Genomic DNA, 20856 nt, shown 5'->3' with positions numbered 1-20856 from the left:
CTCTTTCAAAAAAACGGTGGATATATTTCTTGTTGGGGTCACTTGATCCCAGCTGACTTCCCGTCTATGGCAGGGGGCTGGACCCAATGATCTCACGAGGTCCCTTCCAGCCCCTAATGTCTATGAAATCTATGAAATCTTAAAAAAAGGAGGAAAAAATAAGAAAAACATCATGTTTGGGATCCTGGTATAAACTGGAGTTCTCTAATGAATAAGTTTTTCTATAATGAAATTGGTCCTCTATGGACATTTCCCTTGCCAGGGGCCTCTCTCATAAGACCTCACCTAACAGAAGAGATAAAAAGGAACAGTGTCTTACGATTCCTTTCGTATGGGCCATTTAAGCCCTGCCCAGGGCTCTCTGATGCTCTAAAATCTGGTTCACATACATGTAACATATTGCTTTTCCTAGTGTGGAAAAGAGCCCGTGTTTTTCTCACTATACTACATGTAGGAACATGCTACAACACACTACATGTAGGAAAAATGAAGGGACAACATAAATAATAATAATATTCAATTTATGGTAGTAGTGAAATGACCCATCACTTATGACAGGCAGAACTCAAAATTATGACAGCCTGTATTCTTCCAGTGGAAACCATACTGCACATTAGTAATCCCATACTAGGTTTCAATTATTCCCTCTCTCATTCAGCTTCAGATTTACATTTTAAAAGATGCAATTCTAACAGTAAATCTCACGGAGGGTGCTAATTAAAGGCTGAGCTTGCTCTGGGCTGAACTTCCAGTACGTATCAGACTGTTCACAACATATTTACTTATTCCACTATCGTATCAGTTACTAAATTAAATGATAGTAAATTAACACACAATGACAGGGGCCTACACTTAATCACGTGTTAGAGCAAAATAAGCAAGTTTCGCTTCTTGTTCATGAAGGCTGCTGAGCACGGGCTCTGACAGGCTGCCAAGAGAAGCAGATTTCAAAGAAACGGGGGCCCACAATTCAAAAAGCCCTATCCTTGGATGTGAAGTGTTTCAGACTCAGCAGTGCCAGAAGCAAGCATTTCCCAGCTGATCATAACTGCCTTGATGGTATATAGGGCAAAAGGCAATCTCACTCTCAAAAACACAGATACCAGACCATTCAAGGCTATAAAGAGCATCAGCAACACCATGAGTCACCCCTACTGTTAGCAGGAAGCTACTAAAGAGACCGAGTGTCATATCAGTCCACACCACTTAGGTGGGCAGCGGCACTCGGCTGGAGCGGGAGCTCCTGGGTGGACTTCCAACACTGCCCCGCTTACAGCACATCACACACAGCAAGCCTGGAAGTAGCAGAAGATGTGGGTGACTTGTAGCAAGACCCACAACAGAGAAGGACAGCTGCCATTGCAAAGCTATATATAAACCATTTATTGAAAATAACTAGTAGCAGCTTCTAAGCTATTTTTTTAAATCTTTGATTATGGGTCCCTCCCCCTGATGGATACTACTAAGGTGCCAGACCTCTAAACAATCTCGAGGAGATGCTGTGCTTCTGAGTTGCCTTTGGTTTATTATTGAAAGCAAACCAAAATTAGGAAAAATGTTTATAGAAAAGGATGGAAAAGATGGTTCAGGCACTGGATTACAGAACAAGGCTTCCAACTCATAACTTAGAGGGAATCAAGGGGTAGCTAGCACCATTCTGCGGCTGACATGAAATGGCATGATCACTTCCATCCAATTACTAGGCCATGTCACTACTTGCCAAGTCTAGGTTACATTTCTTGAAGAGCACGTGCATGCCTGAATAATCCCTGTACTGAGCTAAATTACTGAAGAAGCATGGGGAACTAAATTGCCATGTGATTCAGCCCCACAGCCAATCACTGGTGGGCACAGGAGGGGAAAAGAAAAATGGGGAGAAGACATGGGAAAGTCTACTGCCCCCCAGCCTGAACCCAGTCTGTGGATAAACAGAGGTCTTGGTTCTTCCCTGGTCTGTCAATTTGGCCAAAATTCACTTGAAAAGTAATTTTTAAAATAAAATGAAAGGAAAAAAATAAAGAGACCTTACAGAAAACTTCTGCAAACTTCACAGATTTGATTTTTCTGGTAGCAGTGCAAGTACTGCGTAGAAAATTATTGGTATAAAAGATTTTTAGTCAATTCAGGGAAAATGTATGCATAATGTCAAATAAGCAATGAAGGGGAGAGGCTTGTAAAAAAATAAATTATTTTAAGAGTGGAAAAATATAGTTAATAAATGGAGATAAATATATTTACTGAGGACCATGAGGAGTTGAGAAACTAGTCACATTGTGTGTAAGTGCTACAAATCAGAGATGTATTCACTGCATCACAGAGATAATTTCCCAAGAAAAGAAAGCCAATAGTGATAAACATAATAGCTGTGTTGTATATCATTAGATAATACAGAGAAAAGGTCAGGCTTAAACAAGCATGAATCTAACACTAGCTCTGACACTGATTCCTTCTATGGTTAAGTCATCTGAACCTAGCGATATTTTAAGGATTTAACATTTGCACGATGCCTTGAAAATAGGAGTTGCATCAGGCTGAGTGACCACTGTAGATACAAAAATCACATTTTTACAGGAACAGTAACAACCAAACTGACAAATATTTAGAATATATAACTTTAAGAGTACTCTGAAAAGGAGTTCAAAGGATGAGGGACCGAGGCAGTTAGAATAGCCCTTATGCCCTTACACATTTCCAGAATTCTGCTGCAGTCAGGACATCTCTCTACAGTATTTTCTCCTACAGATCATGCTAAAAGACAAAGGAGGTTACTGTTTTTCACAAAGATAACAAACAGGCTGGATATACAGAGGACTGATATAGATTTTTGCTTCATCTCATGGAGGAACAAAACAGTTAGAAGCTTTATCAAATACAAAAATCCACCCCAAAATTCAAAATTGTTTCAATTTTCAGTAACAGAAAGACTGGAATGCCACCCACTTAACGCCAAGGGGCATGCTCAGCCCTGGCTAATCCATCCTGGGTTTTTGCAGATGTCTAGATATCTGAAAGATTTCAATGATTAGCAATCCCATAACATGTTAATATTTGCATAAAAATGCTTTTGGTGAACTGGTTTAGATTATCGAAATATATCCACTGGATAATGTTTCGTAACAAAAGCTGGGACCAAAACTAAGAAAGAATAAAAACAATCTGTTTAATAACACCAAGGATCTGTCAGTTCAGTGCTAGGACCCAAGGCCCTCACTATTTGGTGCTTCCAATGTCTTTTAGGAATCCAACAGAAGTCCAATCTCATTGCTCAAATATCTTGCACTCTTTCTTTTGCTGCGGGTACTTTTTATCAAAACAGACAGAAGGATGATCTTGGGTTACACGCACTGAAGTAAAAGTCGGTAAAACTGGGCTCAACTTCCAAAACTACCTCTAGGAATGTGGGCACATCATGTGATGACCTTATGACTAAACTCCCAACAGCAGAATACAGATCCTTACAGGTGGGCTCTCTGAAAAACTGTCTTAATCTGAAAATTGTCTTAATCCAAAAAATAATTTTTTCTGGCAAAATGAAAAGATGAAAAAGGAAAATAATTCACAAGTGAAATACTTCATTGCTGGGTTTGCTGACATGTTTATTATACCTGAAGAAGTAAATTTAATAATGAACCATTATTTCAAAATTTAAAAAATAAAACATTTTACCTTATAAATATTCTTTCAGATTTCCCATCATTACCGCTCCTGCCAAAACATGGATTCCCAAAATGCTTTGGTCAACCCAAACTTTCATTATCCAGTTAATAAAGGTTTGGCCAAGTATACGGTATTAAGATCTAATAGCAATGCTTCCCTTGTTTGCCTTGTCACTCTAGACTGCTGAGGGCCTGTCGACATGGACTGTCTCAAACTGTGCACAGCAGCCAGCACGACGAGGTCCTGATCTTGGCAGAACCTACAGATGCTACTGTGATTAAAAAAGTGACTCTGCTGTATAAAAGCTTTCATGGCAGCATGAAATGCTTGGGTCTCTCTTAGTAGTAGACTATTTGGTATTGTTACCAATAAGCTTGGGTTTGCACTTCCTGCACGTTCTAGATTCAAACCTACCCGATAACGCAAAGTGAAATACAGCTGAACCAACGAGAAAAGCCACAATCTGCTCCCCACACATCCCTGTAATGGGTGCCCGTTCCATGGGCAGGGACATGCAGGAACTGGATTGCAGCTCTGGCCCAGGCGCTGCCCCATGCTGTCAAAGCCCTGAGATCCCAGCCCCAGCCCCACTCCCCACCCACCACCGGCTCCACCACGTCCGGCTGATTGAGCATGCCACGGGGCTGCCAAAAAGCTGAGTCTGGCTATTGTGCCGCCCTCATGCCACTGCGGGCCTGACAGACTTCCTTGCTGGGCTGGATCTGGCCCACGGGCCATATCTTAGCAATGTTTCAACAAACCTGGTCTGAGTTTCAAGTATGTAGCATGAAACAAAACAAGGGCAAGATTCATGTGGCTTCCAGTTTTCTAGGAATCCCTCCCCAACACTGACCTCTGTATCAATATTGCCTGGACGAGGACACTGTAACTGGAGACTCTTACTGTGTTAAACCAGTCACAATAAACTTCACATCAGCTAAGGCGCGGAGAGCGATTCAGATGGAAAAAGATAAACCTGACATTTGCTCAAAACACAGTCTGAACTCAAGTTAGGATATTTCCTACTGGAAGTGCCATTATTTGTTTTACCTGGTATTTAGCTTAAATTGCATCTCCTCCTTTGTCTGAGGAAGGACATTTTCTGGTCCAATAAAAGTTATTACCAAACAAACCCCTGCTTCTCGCACTTTTTCAGACATGGATCTGAGAATGGCCAGAAGCATGGAAATGCAAAGAGGTTTTTGGCAGATTAATATTAATCCAACCAGATGAGAGGAAGTACCAGTTATCTCATTTAGAAATGTTTTTCTTGTGAGATTGTCGACTTCATGTTAACGTGGCGAGCCATCTGATCTGTCACCTGAACTCACAGGACTGAGCCAAGTCTCGAGCACATCTGAAGTCAGATTTTCAGAAGTGCTGAGCACCCGCTACTGCAAGTAGAGCCAGGTGGAGCTAGAGATGATCAGCACATCTAAAGATCAGACCACTGAGGTTTGTCCAACAGCTAATATGATCACCACCACAGTGGGTCACTAATGGGTCACTGCATCTGAGACTTTCAGCCCCCCAGAAGCACAAACCTCTCTGCACCTTGTGTGAGTCTCTTCAGTGAGCAACCCTAATACCTAACGTAGACTAAATACGTGACTGACTACTCAGCATATTATGCCAGCATGGGTGTGTTTACATACCACAGTGTTTCTGGGAAGGCTAATTAGCCCACCCAGAGTGCTGTGCTAATGCTGGTATCCTGCTGCCAGTTCCTGAGCTCCCTCCAAATGAGTTAGCTCAAGTTTCTGTGCATAGCAATACATGGTGTCATGTAGACATACCTTACATTACCTCCAGCCCTTTAGGATAGGTCCTACCAGCACTTAAAAGTAGGCTGCCCCTTTCTAGATGCTTATCTCTGGGGAGGAATTCCCATGCTACCACTATGAAAACCCCTCCAAAATCTAAGGCTTCAGAAGCATCTCCTCTGGGGGAAATATGCAACGAGGTTATAAAGTTACTTAACATTTTTCCTCTCTTATCTCTGAACTTCTAAATTCCCATGGCCTGCTGCTGTGCTCTGATGAGGACTTCACCATTCTGTCCCTTTCCCAGCTACCCAGCAGATGTTCAGGCCTCAGCTGCCAAAAATGAGAGCATCTGGGAAAGAGACAGAAATATAGTCCATTGACACCCCTTAGAGAAACAGAACAGTAGGTAGCCGGAAGTTGGGGTAGGGTATCACTTTCAACATACAACCTGACAGGCTTGAGAAACCATTATAATAAAATGCGGCCTTATGGAATAGCATCCAGTAACTGGCATATGAACTTACTCCATGAGAAGTGCGGATGCAGTTAAGAAGCCCTACTGGTGAGCACTCCAATTGCTGGGACCCTTACAATGGAGTTAGCACCAGGGCAAATACATTAGAGGTGCACCAATACATTGGTCCGATATCGGATCGGCACTGATGTAAAGAAAATTGATCCTATGAGAAAATTGGCCTGATGTGGCCGATCAATGCCCACGCATGCACACAGCCACAGTGCAGCACACAGGCAGCGAAGAGCACAGCCCAGCAGCTTGGAGAACTGCGTGCAGCTGGTAAGTCTGGTGTGGTGGAAGGGGAGTGGGGAACGAAGGGATACGGGGGGGCAGAACAAGGCCCCCATGATGAGGGAGGAGTGGGACTGGGGCTGGGGCAAGCGCTACCCAGCTGGGGCAGGGTGGGTGCTGGATGGAGCCGTGGCTTGACCGGTGGGCGCGGGGATGGGGGAGGCAGCTCCTGCTGCTGCACAGGGCTTGTCTGGGAGCCACTCGTCTGGGATGGCATGGAGGGGCATGTGCCCCCGAATCTGTACTGGGGGGTGGGCTGGGGCTGCGGCTGCGTAGGGCTCTTCCTGGCCTGGCCCGCCCCATGCAGATCTGGGGGAACATGCACCCCCACACAGATGCCCTCCTGGACAAGTGACAGGAGCTGCCAGATCAGCGGGCAAGCACCAGATGAACAGCTCCCTGACGAGTGGTACGCAGTGGTGGGAGCCTCTCCCCCCTCCCCCCCAATGGCCCCCTGGATGAGCCAAGACTCTGTCCCACGCCTGCCCCGCCCCAGCCAGGCAGCACTTGCCCCAGCCCTTGCTCCAGTCCTCCTTCACTGCAGAAGGCCTTGATCTGCCCTCCCACGCCCCTCCCCTCCCCCCCCCCAGACTTACCAGCTGCACGCAGCTCTCCAAACTGCCAGCCTGGTATCCGAAATCAGATCGGTATCGGCCAATATGCCTCCTTAAAAATCAACTGTTGGTATCAGCCCCAAAGATCTCTATCGGTGCACCCCTAAAATATGTTATTTTAGTCCTTTTCTGTTGCCTTAACAGCAACACACACCACAACAGAACATCAGCAGCCAAAATCAATTTCTAGGACTTGGTAGGAATTCTAGTATGCCAAGAGTCAGTACTACTCTTAATGCATGCAGACCCCCAACCCCAATTAACAGTAGAGGTGGCTGAAATTTCAGTCCTGTAATTAAGGGGAAAACACAACCCACAATTTATAAGCCATACTGATTCAAAGAGTATATTTTATACAAAATGCACATCATATGTATAAAGCCCTTTGAACATAGCTAAAATGCATCAACTAGAATTATTTGAGTATGCTCAAATAATATACAAATGTATAATAATTATAACATAACATGTATTTATAAGTAATCACCTCAACAATTAATATATGTTTGCTCTTACATTCAGCTCGCACAAGATTTAGCCCTGCTCACAAAGGGCCTCTAGTGACTACATGGCATTTAATTCTTGTTCTCCTATCTCAGCTCAGGAGAAGGTTGCATGAACAGGGGGCCTTGACTAGATGACTTCATGATTCCCCTTCCAGCCCTATTGTCCAAAGATACTATGCTAAGTATACAGAACTAAACCATCCGTGAATTTACAAAAGATTTTTCCAATATTTTAAAAACTGACCCCTCATTATTTTTCCCATTATTTGCCCAAATTTAGCAATTATCAGTGCAATTGTCACTGATGAAAAGTAATAATTCCAGCTGCAATTAATTTCTACTTGTCTCATGAGCCAGATGGGCTGCAGTTCTTCAAGACTGACAGTGACATTATCGTGCATCACTGTTGGTTCTTATACATTATATACAATTGATTGTTTCCAAGTAGTAATATATTCTAATCATTATCCAAGTCTGTGTCCAGCATAGCAAAACATATCTTGGGATTTTTTCCCCCCCAAGTCGCTAGCAATTTCCTTTCAAATGCTACTCTGAAAAATTATTTGAATAGAGTGGGGTTTAAATGTCTCTGTTTCAGGATGGGATCTTGGAATGTAATGTTTCTCACTACAGTATCCTGGCCGGGATCCTGGCCTGGAATTACATCAAAGAGTCTACTTTCTCTAACTAAAGAACTTAGGTTTCTGAAATCACTATGGTTTCAAAGCTTTCCCATTATGTACAGCCAGAGTTGTAAGTTTCTAACATCTTAGATTTCAAATACATTTACATCTACCACCATGCTTTCCACAAAAGAATTTCAAAGAACTTCACAAACACACTACCCATTTAAGTTTAAAATATTTCCACTTTACAGCTGAGCAAGCTACCTCGCTTTCCTGTGCGTTTCAGTCGGTTTGAAATGATGCAAAAGTTCAAAACAGACACATAAAAGAAACTCAATGAAGCCATATACACAAGAGTATTCAGAACAAAAGTAACATTATTTTAATAACTAGGTAGTAAAAGTTGCAACCTTTTCCTGTATCATCCTCTAGATACCAAGAGGTCGGGATATCAGAACTTTGAAACACTTCGTTTTTATCATAAAATATGTAAAACTGTCCTGACCAGAACACACAGAGACAATCTTCAGTTTACAGAAATACACTGTGAACATTTACATAAAGCCAATGAAAACAGAGCTCATCTATGCAGTTCTGTATTGCTATCATTAGGAATCCTAATCAAGGTCCAGGAGCCAGTTTATGTAGCACTTATGCATAAACTCAGTCTTTCAAACCCTTATATGGAGGAGTTGTAGTTAATCACATGAATATTTCCACTGCCTTCAATACAAGAGACCACAACTTGAAAAAAAAGAAAAGTAAAACCTGACTCACTAGCTTTTTTATTTTAATCAGCAATAGTATCTAACTTTAAAAATGACATCTATCTACTTGATTTTTTTAATTTAAGAAAATTTCCACAAGTAGGATTATTACTGAAGTACACCCTTCTAATAATGAAAGGCAGGGTGTGAAATCTTCTGTCTTTGCCAAGATCACACCGTGAACCAATCTACCTAATTTCTCTGTGGTTTATGTAACAGCTTCACCTATGAAACAGTGGCATGTGTTTTCTGCTTCACTTTACCTGGGTACTTATAAGAGCAGAAAAATACAAAATGTTTGGATCCCCAAATAGCTAGCTTAAAAGCATGCCGTTCTTTATCAGATTTCAAACAATGTTTGTAAATCTGCAGATTTACTTAACTATGTTCCCAAAATGTACTAATTTCTTAAACAACATTAAATTCATAACTTAGCTTAATATGGGAAAATGACAGGAGAAGGATATATAATTTTTATCTTGTGTTTGTTAGCTTTGTAGATATTTCTGGCATGCAAGATAGCCTCTATGAAGAGAGCAGCTGCATTTAGTTAGGGATTTTTGAAGGATTTTCAACTCAGAGGTGCTTTTTAGAGTCTCAGAAGGCTATTGCATTTCTGGGCATGCCTGAAGAACAGTATCTAGTGTCACACCTCAGGGAAGGTTTTTTGACCAGCTTTACATATTTGTATTTAAGATATATAAGAAAGCTTTTAAGTACTCTCCTGCCCACACCGCATTTGCAAAGCTTTAACTGAACTAAAATTTCCATGTATATGTCCAGCACACCACTCTCCAGACATTAAAGTAATAGACAAAAAATTGACCTGATACCATTTTATTTGCAGTCATAGCACCTTTTATTAAACATGCCCAGTACCAGAATCAGAGCCACGGAAATTGCTCCTGAACTCAAGATTATTTTTTTAAATTATTATTTGTAAACATATCGTTCATATTGACTGAAATAGAAAACTTCTGCCCTGTGCCAGAAACAATGACTGGGTATTGCAAAGGCTGAGAAATCCTATACAATTGGAGGAAAGTTTCAAGAAGTGCAAAAGTTTTCCCTGTTATCTAAAATATATAGTTCATGGATCTAACTTCTACTGTATGCTTTAAAATGTTATTGTGCTTTTCATTATTCTTCTGCTCTGAGTCGTTACTTTTGACACACAGACTTACACGATCCTGAACAATAACAAATCTACATTGATAATATCAATAGCCATCTTAAATGCTGTAAAGAGGGAGTGGGAAAAAAATACCACATTAGTTAAAGAGTTCCTGTTCCTCACATCCATGCTAACCTTGTGGTTTTATTCAGAACATTGTCAGGGCAGGCTCTCAGCGCCCCTGGGAAGAGCATTTAAAAATATATTTACTTTTATTCTCATGCTGCTTTTGATTTGTTTTTGTTTTCTACATTACAGTTACCAATCCTTACACACACACACACACACACACACACAGCAATAGATGAGCAAAGGAATCTGGAAAACACGAATACATACTTGTTTAGGTGCCATAATCTTGGTAACTCAATGGGAATGCAAATGTAAATTCAAGCACTATATCTAAATGTATTTATGGGAGTAATCCCATTAAATTTCTTTAAGGGTTTGCCTTAGACCAGGGTGGGCGAAATGCAGCCTGTGGGCCGAATACGGCTCGCCAGGCCATTCTATCTAGCCCGTAGGGCCTGTAAAAAATTTAGAAAATTAATATTTATCTGCCCCTGGCTGACTGTCATGCAGCCCTCAATGGCTTGCCAAAACTCAGTAAGCGGCCCTCCGCCTGAAATAATTGCCTGCCCCTGCTTAGACTGTCAATTCTTTAGCTGTGTACAGATGAGAGAAGACGTACAGTATGGTATGTGGCACCAGAGACCTGTCTGTAGTGTCAGACACTGCACACGCAGGTATGCCCGGCACTGCTACTTTGTAGCATGGGGAGAGACAGTTGACCCTGGGTCAAAAAAACCTATGCCAAAAAAAAACAAGGAGGCACATGTGGCAGCAGCAGGCATCACTCAAAACAGGAGCCTGGCTGGCCGGAGCCACACTCTGGCTGCTAGCCTGACTTGCTGCTGCAGGAACACCGTGCCTGCAGCTCCCCAAGGGCCCCAGGGCCCCAGGTAAGGCTGCTGGGGCCAGCACTGTTGCTGACCCCAGCCTCCTCTACCCCATCCAGGGTAACCTGCCACATGCCAGAGCACACGTGGCACAGGTGTTCCCGGGGGACAAGTAGCAGTGGCACAAGGTATGCTGCTGCTACTTGTCCCCGGGAAAACACACATTTCCGCTCATCTGGATGTGGCCACAGGGACAGAAATCATGTCTTCAGAGATGCTGGAAGAGCACATAGCAAAAGGGCACCCTCAACCTCACAGGTGCCTCCGGGACTGACCTCAGACCCCAATCAATCAGCTGGTATTAAAGCTTTCTTAATAGAGCAAGTTAAGGTTCCTAAATGTAAAGGACTTTCATGACAGCCATCATTTTCATGCATCTGACAAAAATTTTCCCTTACAGCTGAAATTTTCCATCTTGGGTCTCAACCAAAGCACAAAGTTTCTTTTTGCTTGGTTGCTTGTTTCTGTGGGAGCAAAATCTAATTTGAAATAGACACTTTTGCTAAGAGATGCAACGGGGGCAGACTGAAGATTTTCTGATACCACGGCTGTCCTACCTTGCTCTAGACCACCACCGCCAATGTTGACAAAAGCACTCTTCTGTCCGCATGACTGTCTCCACACCAGGGGTTTTGCCGGTGTGATCTTTTTACAGCCCTAATTGATACAGTTCTACCAGCAAAACTCTGTAGCACAGACTAAGCCTCAGTGGGTGCATCTACATGTTCATTAATGTACCAAAATTACAATGCTTTAAGTTAGTACCTGTAATTAATGTGCTGTAATCAGTGCTATTGCACATTAGCATAGACGAATGCTTTTCTGGTGATGTTTAATTCTCATTGAACTAAGTCTACTGCACGTTAGCGCAAATGAACACTTTTTAAGTGATGCTTAATGCTCATTGGACTAATCTACTGCACATTAACACACTTTGCCAGCCATGCAGTAGAATTAGTCCAAGGGGCATTAAGTGTCTCATGTAGACATGCCCACTGTTACTTAAACCGTAACTTTTTAATTTCATCACAGAGTGTTTAAACTTGTCAATGTAACATGTTGTTAGTTAATTCACTGGGGTCGGGTTGCGCATGCTCAGCATTTGCTGCAAACTAGGACCTTTATACTATCTCAATTTGGCTATCAAGGAACGAAAGCATCCAAAATCATCCGTCATTTTTGTCTAGCTTGGCCAAAAGACGCACATGCTGCCTAATGCCAGTTCTAGTTATCTAGCTACTTTGTTCCACACATTTGTGATATTACACCTCGTATCTGAAACGCTTGAAAAAGCTGCAATAAAAACCGTCACCGAATGGAAAGATCACAAGATAAATATGACTCGTTAAAACTAAATCAAAAGAGACTGGCTTTAAAAGTCACCCTGAAAAAAGAAAACGTCCTGGAACAATACACGTGCAAGAAGCTGGCGAGGCGCTCCCCGCAGTGGGAACTAAGGGCGACTCCCCAGTGCCAGGACCACGGCAGCGCCGCGAGTCAAACCTCCGGCGCGGAACGCAATGGTGGCACTTCACTACTAACTCGGGCAGACGCTTGGGGCGGGGTGGGGCGGGGGGGAAACTTTTTATACGAAAAGAGATTCAAAGCAGATCGAGTAGAAAACGCCAATTCGTTCACCGAAATCCAGGGACGCTTGGGAGCAAAGGAAAACGACCCAGCTGGGTTTCTCCCATTTTGCAGCAGGAAGGCCGGCGGGGGAGAGAGCAGTGTCGACCTCCCGGCAGGGCAGCACGTTGCGGGAGACGGACTCGACAGCGTGCCCGTGCCCGTGCCCGTGCCCGTGCCCGTCCCCGCGCGGGGCAGGGCAGGGCAGGGCAGGGCAGAGCGGAGCGGCGCGGAGCAGCCCCGAGCGTCCCCGGCCGAGCCCGGCACCGGGGCATCCCCCGCCCGCGCTCCCCATTGTCCGGCGCGGGCACCGGGCGCAGCCCGCGCCGCCTCCTACCTTGGGCCGCCGCGAGCAGCGGCAGCAGCAGCCAGAGGCTCCGCGCGCAGCCGCCCGCCCGCCGCCGCCGCTGCATCCCCGGGCCCCGCTCGCTCCGGCACCACCCGCGGGCAGCGCAGCGCCGGCTCCGCTCGCAGCGCCGCGCTTGTCACTTCGCCCCGGCCCGGCCCGGCCCGCCCGGCCCCCCAGCCCCGCCGGCCTGCAAGCGCCCTCTGCCGGCCCCGGGAGCCCTCCCGGCGGCTCGGGCTGGTCCCCGCGGGCGGGCGGGGAAGGGGCCGGGCGCTGCGCGAGGCTCCTCCTCGCCCGCCGCGGGCACGACGCGCGCCTCTCGCGCACCTGCCGGCTGCTGCGCACCTGGGCGGGAGCAGCCACCTGGCCAAGCCCCTCGGCAGCCTCCTTCCCGGGACAAGCCTGCCACGAGGGCACAGAGATGAGGCTGAAGTTGATTCCTGTGCCCCAGGGAAAGCTGCGAGACCGTCGCCACCTCTTCTGGCTCTGGAAGTGACAGGAGTCAGGATGAGGACAAGGGAGGCGGCGCCGTGGGGACACCTGGCGAAACACCGGGGGTCCCGGACAACCCGCTTCGAGCCGTGTGCGTCCTGCGCCGGGCGATGCAGGAGCCTCCTGATGTCCAGCCACAGTGAGCTCCAGCAAAGGGACGGGGTTAAAATGTTTCTGAGCCAACTCCAGTCCTACTACCGGGAAGCGGTGGGAGAGGACGCAGCCAGCTCCACCTGGAAAAGGGACACGTGGCACACAGGGCGAACAAAGGGGACAATGACCCAACTGGACCCGAAGACAGCGAGGAGGATAACAACAGGATCAGCAGCAGTGGAAGCGACAGCGATAAGGACTGTGAATGAACTGAGAAAGGAAACCCTGAATCGGGGTCAGGACTAATAGCCTGTGTCTGTGTTAGAGAAGGGCAGAGGGTGGGCCCGTGTGGGCACAGGGGAACGGGTGCGGTTATTGTTACGGGTACACAGGTTTATTAAGGTGATTTCAAAAAGAAAAGGTGCAATGGAAGTCTATGATAGAGGATGTGTGTGTGTGTGTGTATAGAGAGAGAGATAAATATATTTCAATTAAAAAAAAATCTTGAAGGCTCGGATCAAGCGTTGTGGCTTCTTAACTTGGCAGAGGGAATACCATGTATCTGGGTCCAAAAAGGCAGCTTTCCCAACCTGCTTCACAGGAGAACCGCTCTTCTGGCGTGGTTCGGTACCTGCCGAGGAGCAGCAACTTTAAGCCCAGTTTATGGAAACGGGAGTCTCCTCCTTTGCTTGCTCCAAGGGCCTTATGGCTAAGGGCAAGGAAAGCTCAGGGGCATCTGAACCCCAAACCTCCAGGCTTGGGCCTGCAAGTAGGATGCCTGCCAAAGGTTTTGGAAACATCTGAAGCCCCAGGTGCTGATGGAGGATGTTTGCCAGTAGTAGGGCCACTTATGGTTCTGGTTTCTTGGATTTGGAATTTGTTTTGGCTAATTTGGCCTCAGATACAAATTAAATTTTTTTTAAAGTTGGTTTTTTTTCAAAGCTTCAGCCTCATTCCAGAGAATGAGAAAGTGCCCCTAATAATCAGCCAGCTCCGTCCCCCGGTGCAGCTGAATCACATCGTCACCAGGACGTGGCAATACTGCATTCAGTGGCACTTATCCCCACAGCGACAAACCCTCCAGCCAGCACTAATCCCTGACACCTGCCCCTGTGTGAGGGACGCCCCACCTCCTGCCTCCAGCACCCCTTTAACTCACATGCCAAACATACCAGCTTCCTATGCCAGATGTGGCATGAATGTGGCTAGTGAGCCACCACCGTTCTAGAGGGTCATCACAGCACCTCTTTATTATTTCATAGAAGGGTATATGGTCTTTTCACCTCTGCTCCAGGCCCATCTTCTTTACTGGCTGCTTTTTCTTTTTTTTTAATTCACTTCACACTTGCGATCATAGTTCTGGTGACTGCCCAGACCTAAGTGCACTATGAGAGATCTCAGGAGCCCAGCTCAGGGACACAGTCACCCCTCTATCTGCAGAACAAGGATTCTGCAAATCTGGGCTGCAAATGCATTAGCTGTTTCTGTAGTTACCTCTCCTTGCAAGCTTGTGCTGCTTTTGTTATTCAGTCTCATTCCTCAATCTCTTGCCATATTTCTCTGTTACCAAATATGCATATTCTAGAGTATTTCCCCTCAGCTGTTAATCCATTTCCTAGTTGGATTTGTTTTATTTGCATCCAAGAATCCTTACCTTTCAAAGCCCCTTTTTCTGTCCTTTGTAGTATGGAATTACCTATCAGTTTCCCACATTGTCATCTGCAAATTTCATCCAGGCACCTGTTTTATTCCCCTTTTCCAATTAAGTAAAATATTAAATAAGACTGAGTCTGGATCTCCTGGAAGCTGTTATCTGAAAGCTGGTAGGCAAAATTGACCATATGCTTGTTCTCTAAACCAGTTCAGGTACTGGTTATCTTGAATCTGCCTCTAAGCAATTTGAGCAGTGCCTGTGTCCCCTGCAGGTCCTCTGGATCTATCACTCTAATCTCTTACTGACCCACAATTGCAAACCAACATTAAAAATAAGTTGTCTACCACCTTTTGGTATATTTTAAAGACTCCCCAAAACCATATATCAAAACACTACTGATAATACATTGTCTAGAAATTGTTTGGCTCTATAGTGGTAGCGCAGGTTTTGGTGCTCTATGATGAGCTGGCTAGTATGCATTACAGAGTATTGCCTTTGGGCTAGGGCTTTTCATAGATTTCATAGACATTAGGGCTGGAAGGGACTTTGGAAGATGATCGAGTCCAGCCCCCCGCCCCAGGGGCAGGAAGTCAGCAGGGATCATAGGATCCCAGCAAAGATAAACATCCAAATTTCTCTTGAAGGTATTCAAAGTACGTGCTTGAACCACCTCCGGTGGCAGGCTATTCCAGACCTTGGGGGCTTGGACAGTAAAGAAGTTCTTCCTTATGTCCAGCCTGAAATGGTCTTGGAGGAGTTTATGACCGTTCAACCTTGTTATCTTGCACTGTATGGTGCCTTCATCTGCAATGAAGCACATGAAGCTATCTATCTATATAGCTAGTAGATAATATAGCAATAAATTATGATATAATGTATGCCAGGAAGCTATTTAGGGCATCTTTGTTGTGCTGTGAGGAAAAAAGGCAGAAGGCTGACTATCTGCCTACACCTGAGAAGTGAACCAGTTACTACTCAGCTGTGGTGGCTGTGTGTTAGGTCACAGTTAGTTCATTTTACATGTTTTAAAAGTCAGTCCTGTGGGACTTCACAAATGTATTTTCCTACTCTTAAAATGGCTAAGAAAAATGAAAAGCAGAATGAGTAGTAGGGGAAACATTAGATATTTGTTCTTGATCATTCAGGGCATATATACTATTTGTTCTTTTTTTCTGTTACTCTGTTACTCTTTATTTAGATTTCCAGGACTATCTGGTTGCTTTCTCAGTTCCCTGGAAGACCAACTGCTTTCTCAGTTTAAAGAAATGTTATGAAAATATGGTGTACACTCAATGTCTTCCAATTTAGCAATCATACTGAAAATGAACTGAGTGCAACTGAAGGGGACCCAAACAGCTGCCTCACATACTGGGTGTGGAGAACCAGCATTGTAATGTTTTTTCTCCTTCCCACCATCTCTCTCCTTTGCTTCCCACCATCACTCAACACACACATACTTAATAGGGCTTAAAAAAACAACGGCTTTCTTAGTAATGAGTTCCCCCCTTTGCTCTATTGGAAGTCTGTGCTTACCTGTGACATGCAGAAAAGTCCAGATCAGAATGCAGAATTGTGCCCACAGCCACACTAATCAGGATACTCCTTTATTTCGGGTAGTTGAGAGTTCGCGTTTTTAGAGAAAGACGATTGGAGTTTTGTTCCTACCACCAATTCCGATGGCCACAATTGTCATCATAGTTAGAACTAGGAAGCTGGCTGCAGATACAACACAACACTTGATGAAACGGGGAGGGGAAGGTTGGGTTAGGTGAAACTGCCTTGAAGCTGTCAAAATGACAGCAGTGCTTAATTTAGGATTTGCATTCAAAGTAGTTAAGCTCCTTTTTTGAGTAAGGTACCTGAAAACAATAGAAGCCATCACCCAAGCATAGGCTGCGTTCAAAGGTATTGTGAACTGAGCTTCCTAGGTGGAGGAGTTCCACTGTGGCCAACTGCAAACACAGAGGGCAGGGTATCATTTTGGTAGAGCCATGTGCATATATGAGTGGACAAGGCATAGTCAAATACCCAACAGAAGCAAATGAAGGAGGAAGTAATGAAACATCAGAGACAGCAGAAAAACACCTGTGGCATGACCCTGAAAGAAAATGAAATGAGATGTTTTGGCAAGCTCGAAAAAATCAGAATATTGAACAGAAATATTACTGTGCTCGGGGAAGCAGGCTGGTGTGCGTCATTTATAAGAAACAGGACTGCATCTAAGGAATATCTGACTCCAGTATTCCTTTCTCCTCTTTTTCAAAGACTACCTGCAAAATTTCAAATATTCACTATCCACATAGGTCAAAAAGGAAACAGTAATGTGTACGTGTTTCTACAGCGGATATTTAAAGGCTGTTACAAATCATCTTTGCCTTAAGGAGGAAGGCAGTACTGAGGCTACATAAGCATAGATGACCACAAGCCATCTTTCTCAGATTACTGTAACATCTAGCACCATGTCCAACACTATCATTGCCATTGTACAGACAGGAAGCTGAGGCACAGAGGCACTGATGAGCTCAATCGCGCACGTGAGTTTTGTGACAGAACCCAGGTCTCCCGAGCATTAGACAATCCTTCCTCTCAGCCAGCCACTAAGCACATTTAACACAAGAGATCTAAATCCAAATATTAGATGCATTTAGTCTGAAAGAACAAATAATCTCTAACGATAAAACAAACCATTTGTTTTTAGCGGCACGTCTACTGAACTGCAGGCAATTAGCAAATACAAATCACTTCCTGGCCTGAAGACAGTTTAGCACAGCACATAAGTGAAAGTTAAAATGGACGTTTTGGGAATACAGGATACATCTGCTCTTAATCTGCAGCATTCTGAAATCAATACAAATATTTTTGCTATTTTTCGCTTAACACTCTCCAGTCAAGAAGCCTATCGTGCACCACAGTGGAAGAACTAAAAAATATTCTAAACACAAAAACTAGACTAGATAAGCAAGACAAACACTTTAATATTCAAAATGAATAGCACAGTATTCAGAACTACATAAAGCAAAGAATAGCCAAGGCAAGAATAAACACAGGCTTGGGTGTAGGGATTAGATTAAATTTCTCCTACGTAATCCACTGGATTCCATGGAGATATAATGCTCAGATAAACTTCAGAAGGGTAGCTCTGGGGAGCACAAGCAACTGTCTTATGCATGTCTACATATTTTTAAAACAACAAAATGCTTGTAGTCAATATCTTTGTGGAATTAGTTCCCGCAGAGAAAACGTATTACACAAACTTCTCTTTTTATTGAAAAGATAGCTAAGAATCCCAATGTCTGGTAATGATTTGTAAGTATAATAAAGCTAACAAGGGAGGATGCTAAGAAAAATATTGTAAGTGAGCAGTCACAAGCATACAGCAAACTAACAGAGCAACTTTACAAATTTGTAGTTACTGGCAAAAATGGTATCTTAGGTATCGTGTCACATTATCTTGCTTTCCTTTCCTATAAACAACTGTCCACTTCATATTTCATTATCTTACAATAAATAACATTTTTATTGATGCATTTCAGCCATGTAAGGCCCAACCTATCCTTTCCTCATTCAAAATTCCCATTAACATAAGCTAAAATTAATTTGATCAGAAATGCAGGATGAAGTTAGAATGTTCATTCTGCTTCTGAAAATGCCATAGATACATTGTGAAAAACATGTTGAGTATTTAATCCAAGTCTTTACTTGATCTTTAAATGCCAACATAAGACACAGAACAGTGCTTGACATGTTCAAAGCAGCCTGGGGATTTAAACACCCCTTTTTGTTTTGACTGTAAACTCCTTGGAACCGGCACTAACTTCTACACTATTCCTATATAGTGTCTAGAATGATAGACCCTTGATCCCTGACTTCCCAGTGCCAATACAACATAATGCCTTCCATTCATTTTAATTAACTATATAAGTCTAAATCTTCTGGACTATTTTGAAAATATCAACAGCCTGAGTCTTAAATTCATACAACAATAGCCTATCCATTGCTACAGTTTCTTTTTTTTCAATCTGGTGTTATTTCTTGTAAGAGCTGGACATATACAGCGCTTAACAAATATATATATATATGAGAATACTCGAGTTTGTAGAGTAAAACATTTTCTGTACCAAGACTGCATTTTTACAGTTTGTTTCTGTTGAAATTGCTGAGAAAAATGGTTTATCAAATTGGCTGTTATGACGCAGCACAATCCTGTCAGTTTTTGAGTTTTCAGTAGGTGCGGAATCAGACAGACAGACAGACACACAATGGATTGTGCTAGGTTTAATGTTGAGTTTGAGGGCTAAATATGGCTCTGTTCAGGGCAAAGGTGCTGGTTGATGCATCCTCCAGTGCCTGAATCATTATGCCATACTATGAGAAGTATGTGTGTATATGCAGTGGGTATATTCTTACTCTGGTAGGAGTTGATCATGTTTTGAAAATGGCAGGCCATGCCACTTCGGAGTCATGTTTGTGTCAACTGGCCCAGTAGCTGATTCCTGTCCTTAATACTTCCTTTTTATTTGCATTGAAACCTTGCCTCACGCTAAAAAAAGAAGGAGAGGGCAGAATGTAGCACGAAGAATGATAGAACAGAGCATATTTAGGGGTGTCTTTACATAATTTCATTCTAGGATCTGGGAATACTTTGAAAATTGGCAAGAGTCTATGGAAAAGATGAAAGGAAACGCCTTAACAAAATACCACATCTCACTTTCTTTCGTATGTGTTATAATGGAATTTTGTATATAAGTGCTAGGGTCCTGTTCTCAACGCCTCTAAATTCCATACCTCAAAATAGATGCCATTAGTATTGGGGGAAAAAAGAGGGTCAAGAAATGGAAGATAGTAGACCCCGACTCACTGGGTACTCCCTGGCAGGGGGGGACAATCTGCATGAGCCCCCTGACCCACCCCTCCCTCCTCCAGCCCCCTCAATGGCTGCCCCGCCCGCCTGAGCTCCAGCCCTTTAAGAAAAAAACAACCCCTAGACTCACCAGCTTCTGCAGCAGCCTCAGGGCTTCATGGGGGGCTGTGGAAGAGCCTCCCATGTGGCACAGGGCAGAGGAGAGCAGCAGGGATTGCCCCCTGCTGGCAGGAACAGTGAGTTGGAGGTTTGTCTTTTTTAAAGGACCGGAGATGGGGTGGGTGGAGCAGCCATGGGGGGGCTGGGATAGTGGGGCAAGGTTGAAGGCTTGTGCAGAGCCCCCCACATACCATGGGGCAGTGGGGGGCAGCAGGGATTATCCCCCTCCTGGGAGCACCCGATGAGTCTGGGCTTTTTCTTTCCAAGTGCCAGGAGCTGGGGTGGGCAAGGCAGTCATTGCTGGGGCTGGGAAAGCGGGTGGGGGATGGGCCTGGGTGATTCAATGATTTGGCCAATTCTATTTGGGACAGTGATTTGAATCACCGAATCAAATCACTGTCCCCCAAATCAGCCACATCCAAATCTGAAGCTAGCTGCTTCACACAGGCCTAGCAACTGTGTCAGCTACCTGTTTAGTCTATGGCCAAATCTTTTCTGAATCTTTTTCTGAATCAATTTAGATGCTTCGAATTGATTTAGAGCTTTTAATTGGTCTCCCAATTAGATTCAGATTCAGAGATTTGGTCCCTGAATCGAGCCGAATCTCCTCCAAATCAAATTGGCTACTGAACTTCGCACAGCCCTAGAAGATACCTGTCTCCTATCAACAATGTTCTACTCCCATAACATAGGTACAGTCATTTTGGTTGTATTGTGGCAATTTCCAAAGACCTCAGTCAAGTCTGGG

At 44.2% G+C, this 20856-nt stretch overlaps 1 protein-coding gene across 2 annotated transcripts in view; it reads right to left on the bottom strand.

Annotated features, from left to right (window-relative positions):
- Window positions 1-12985, bottom strand: part of ROR1 (receptor tyrosine kinase like orphan receptor 1) — a 284863-nt gene extending 271878 nt beyond the window's left edge. For both annotated transcript variants that reach the window (XM_059727907.1, XM_059727908.1), the window contains exon 1: window positions 12841-12985. In XM_059727907.1, the coding sequence (XP_059583890.1) occupies window positions 12841-12916 (76 nt within the window). In that variant the 5' untranslated portion in view covers window positions 12917-12985. The remainder of the gene's footprint in view (window positions 1-12840) is intronic.
- Between the last annotated feature and the right edge of the window lie 7871 nt (window positions 12986-20856).

The sequence above is a fragment of the Alligator mississippiensis genome, chromosome 5 (genome assembly GCF_030867095.1).
Source record: "Alligator mississippiensis isolate rAllMis1 chromosome 5, rAllMis1, whole genome shotgun sequence".
NCBI classification, from domain to species: domain Eukaryota; kingdom Metazoa; phylum Chordata; order Crocodylia; family Alligatoridae; genus Alligator; species Alligator mississippiensis.
The sequence above is the reverse complement of the archived record's forward strand: the minus strand, read 5'-3'. Positions and strand labels throughout refer to the sequence as shown.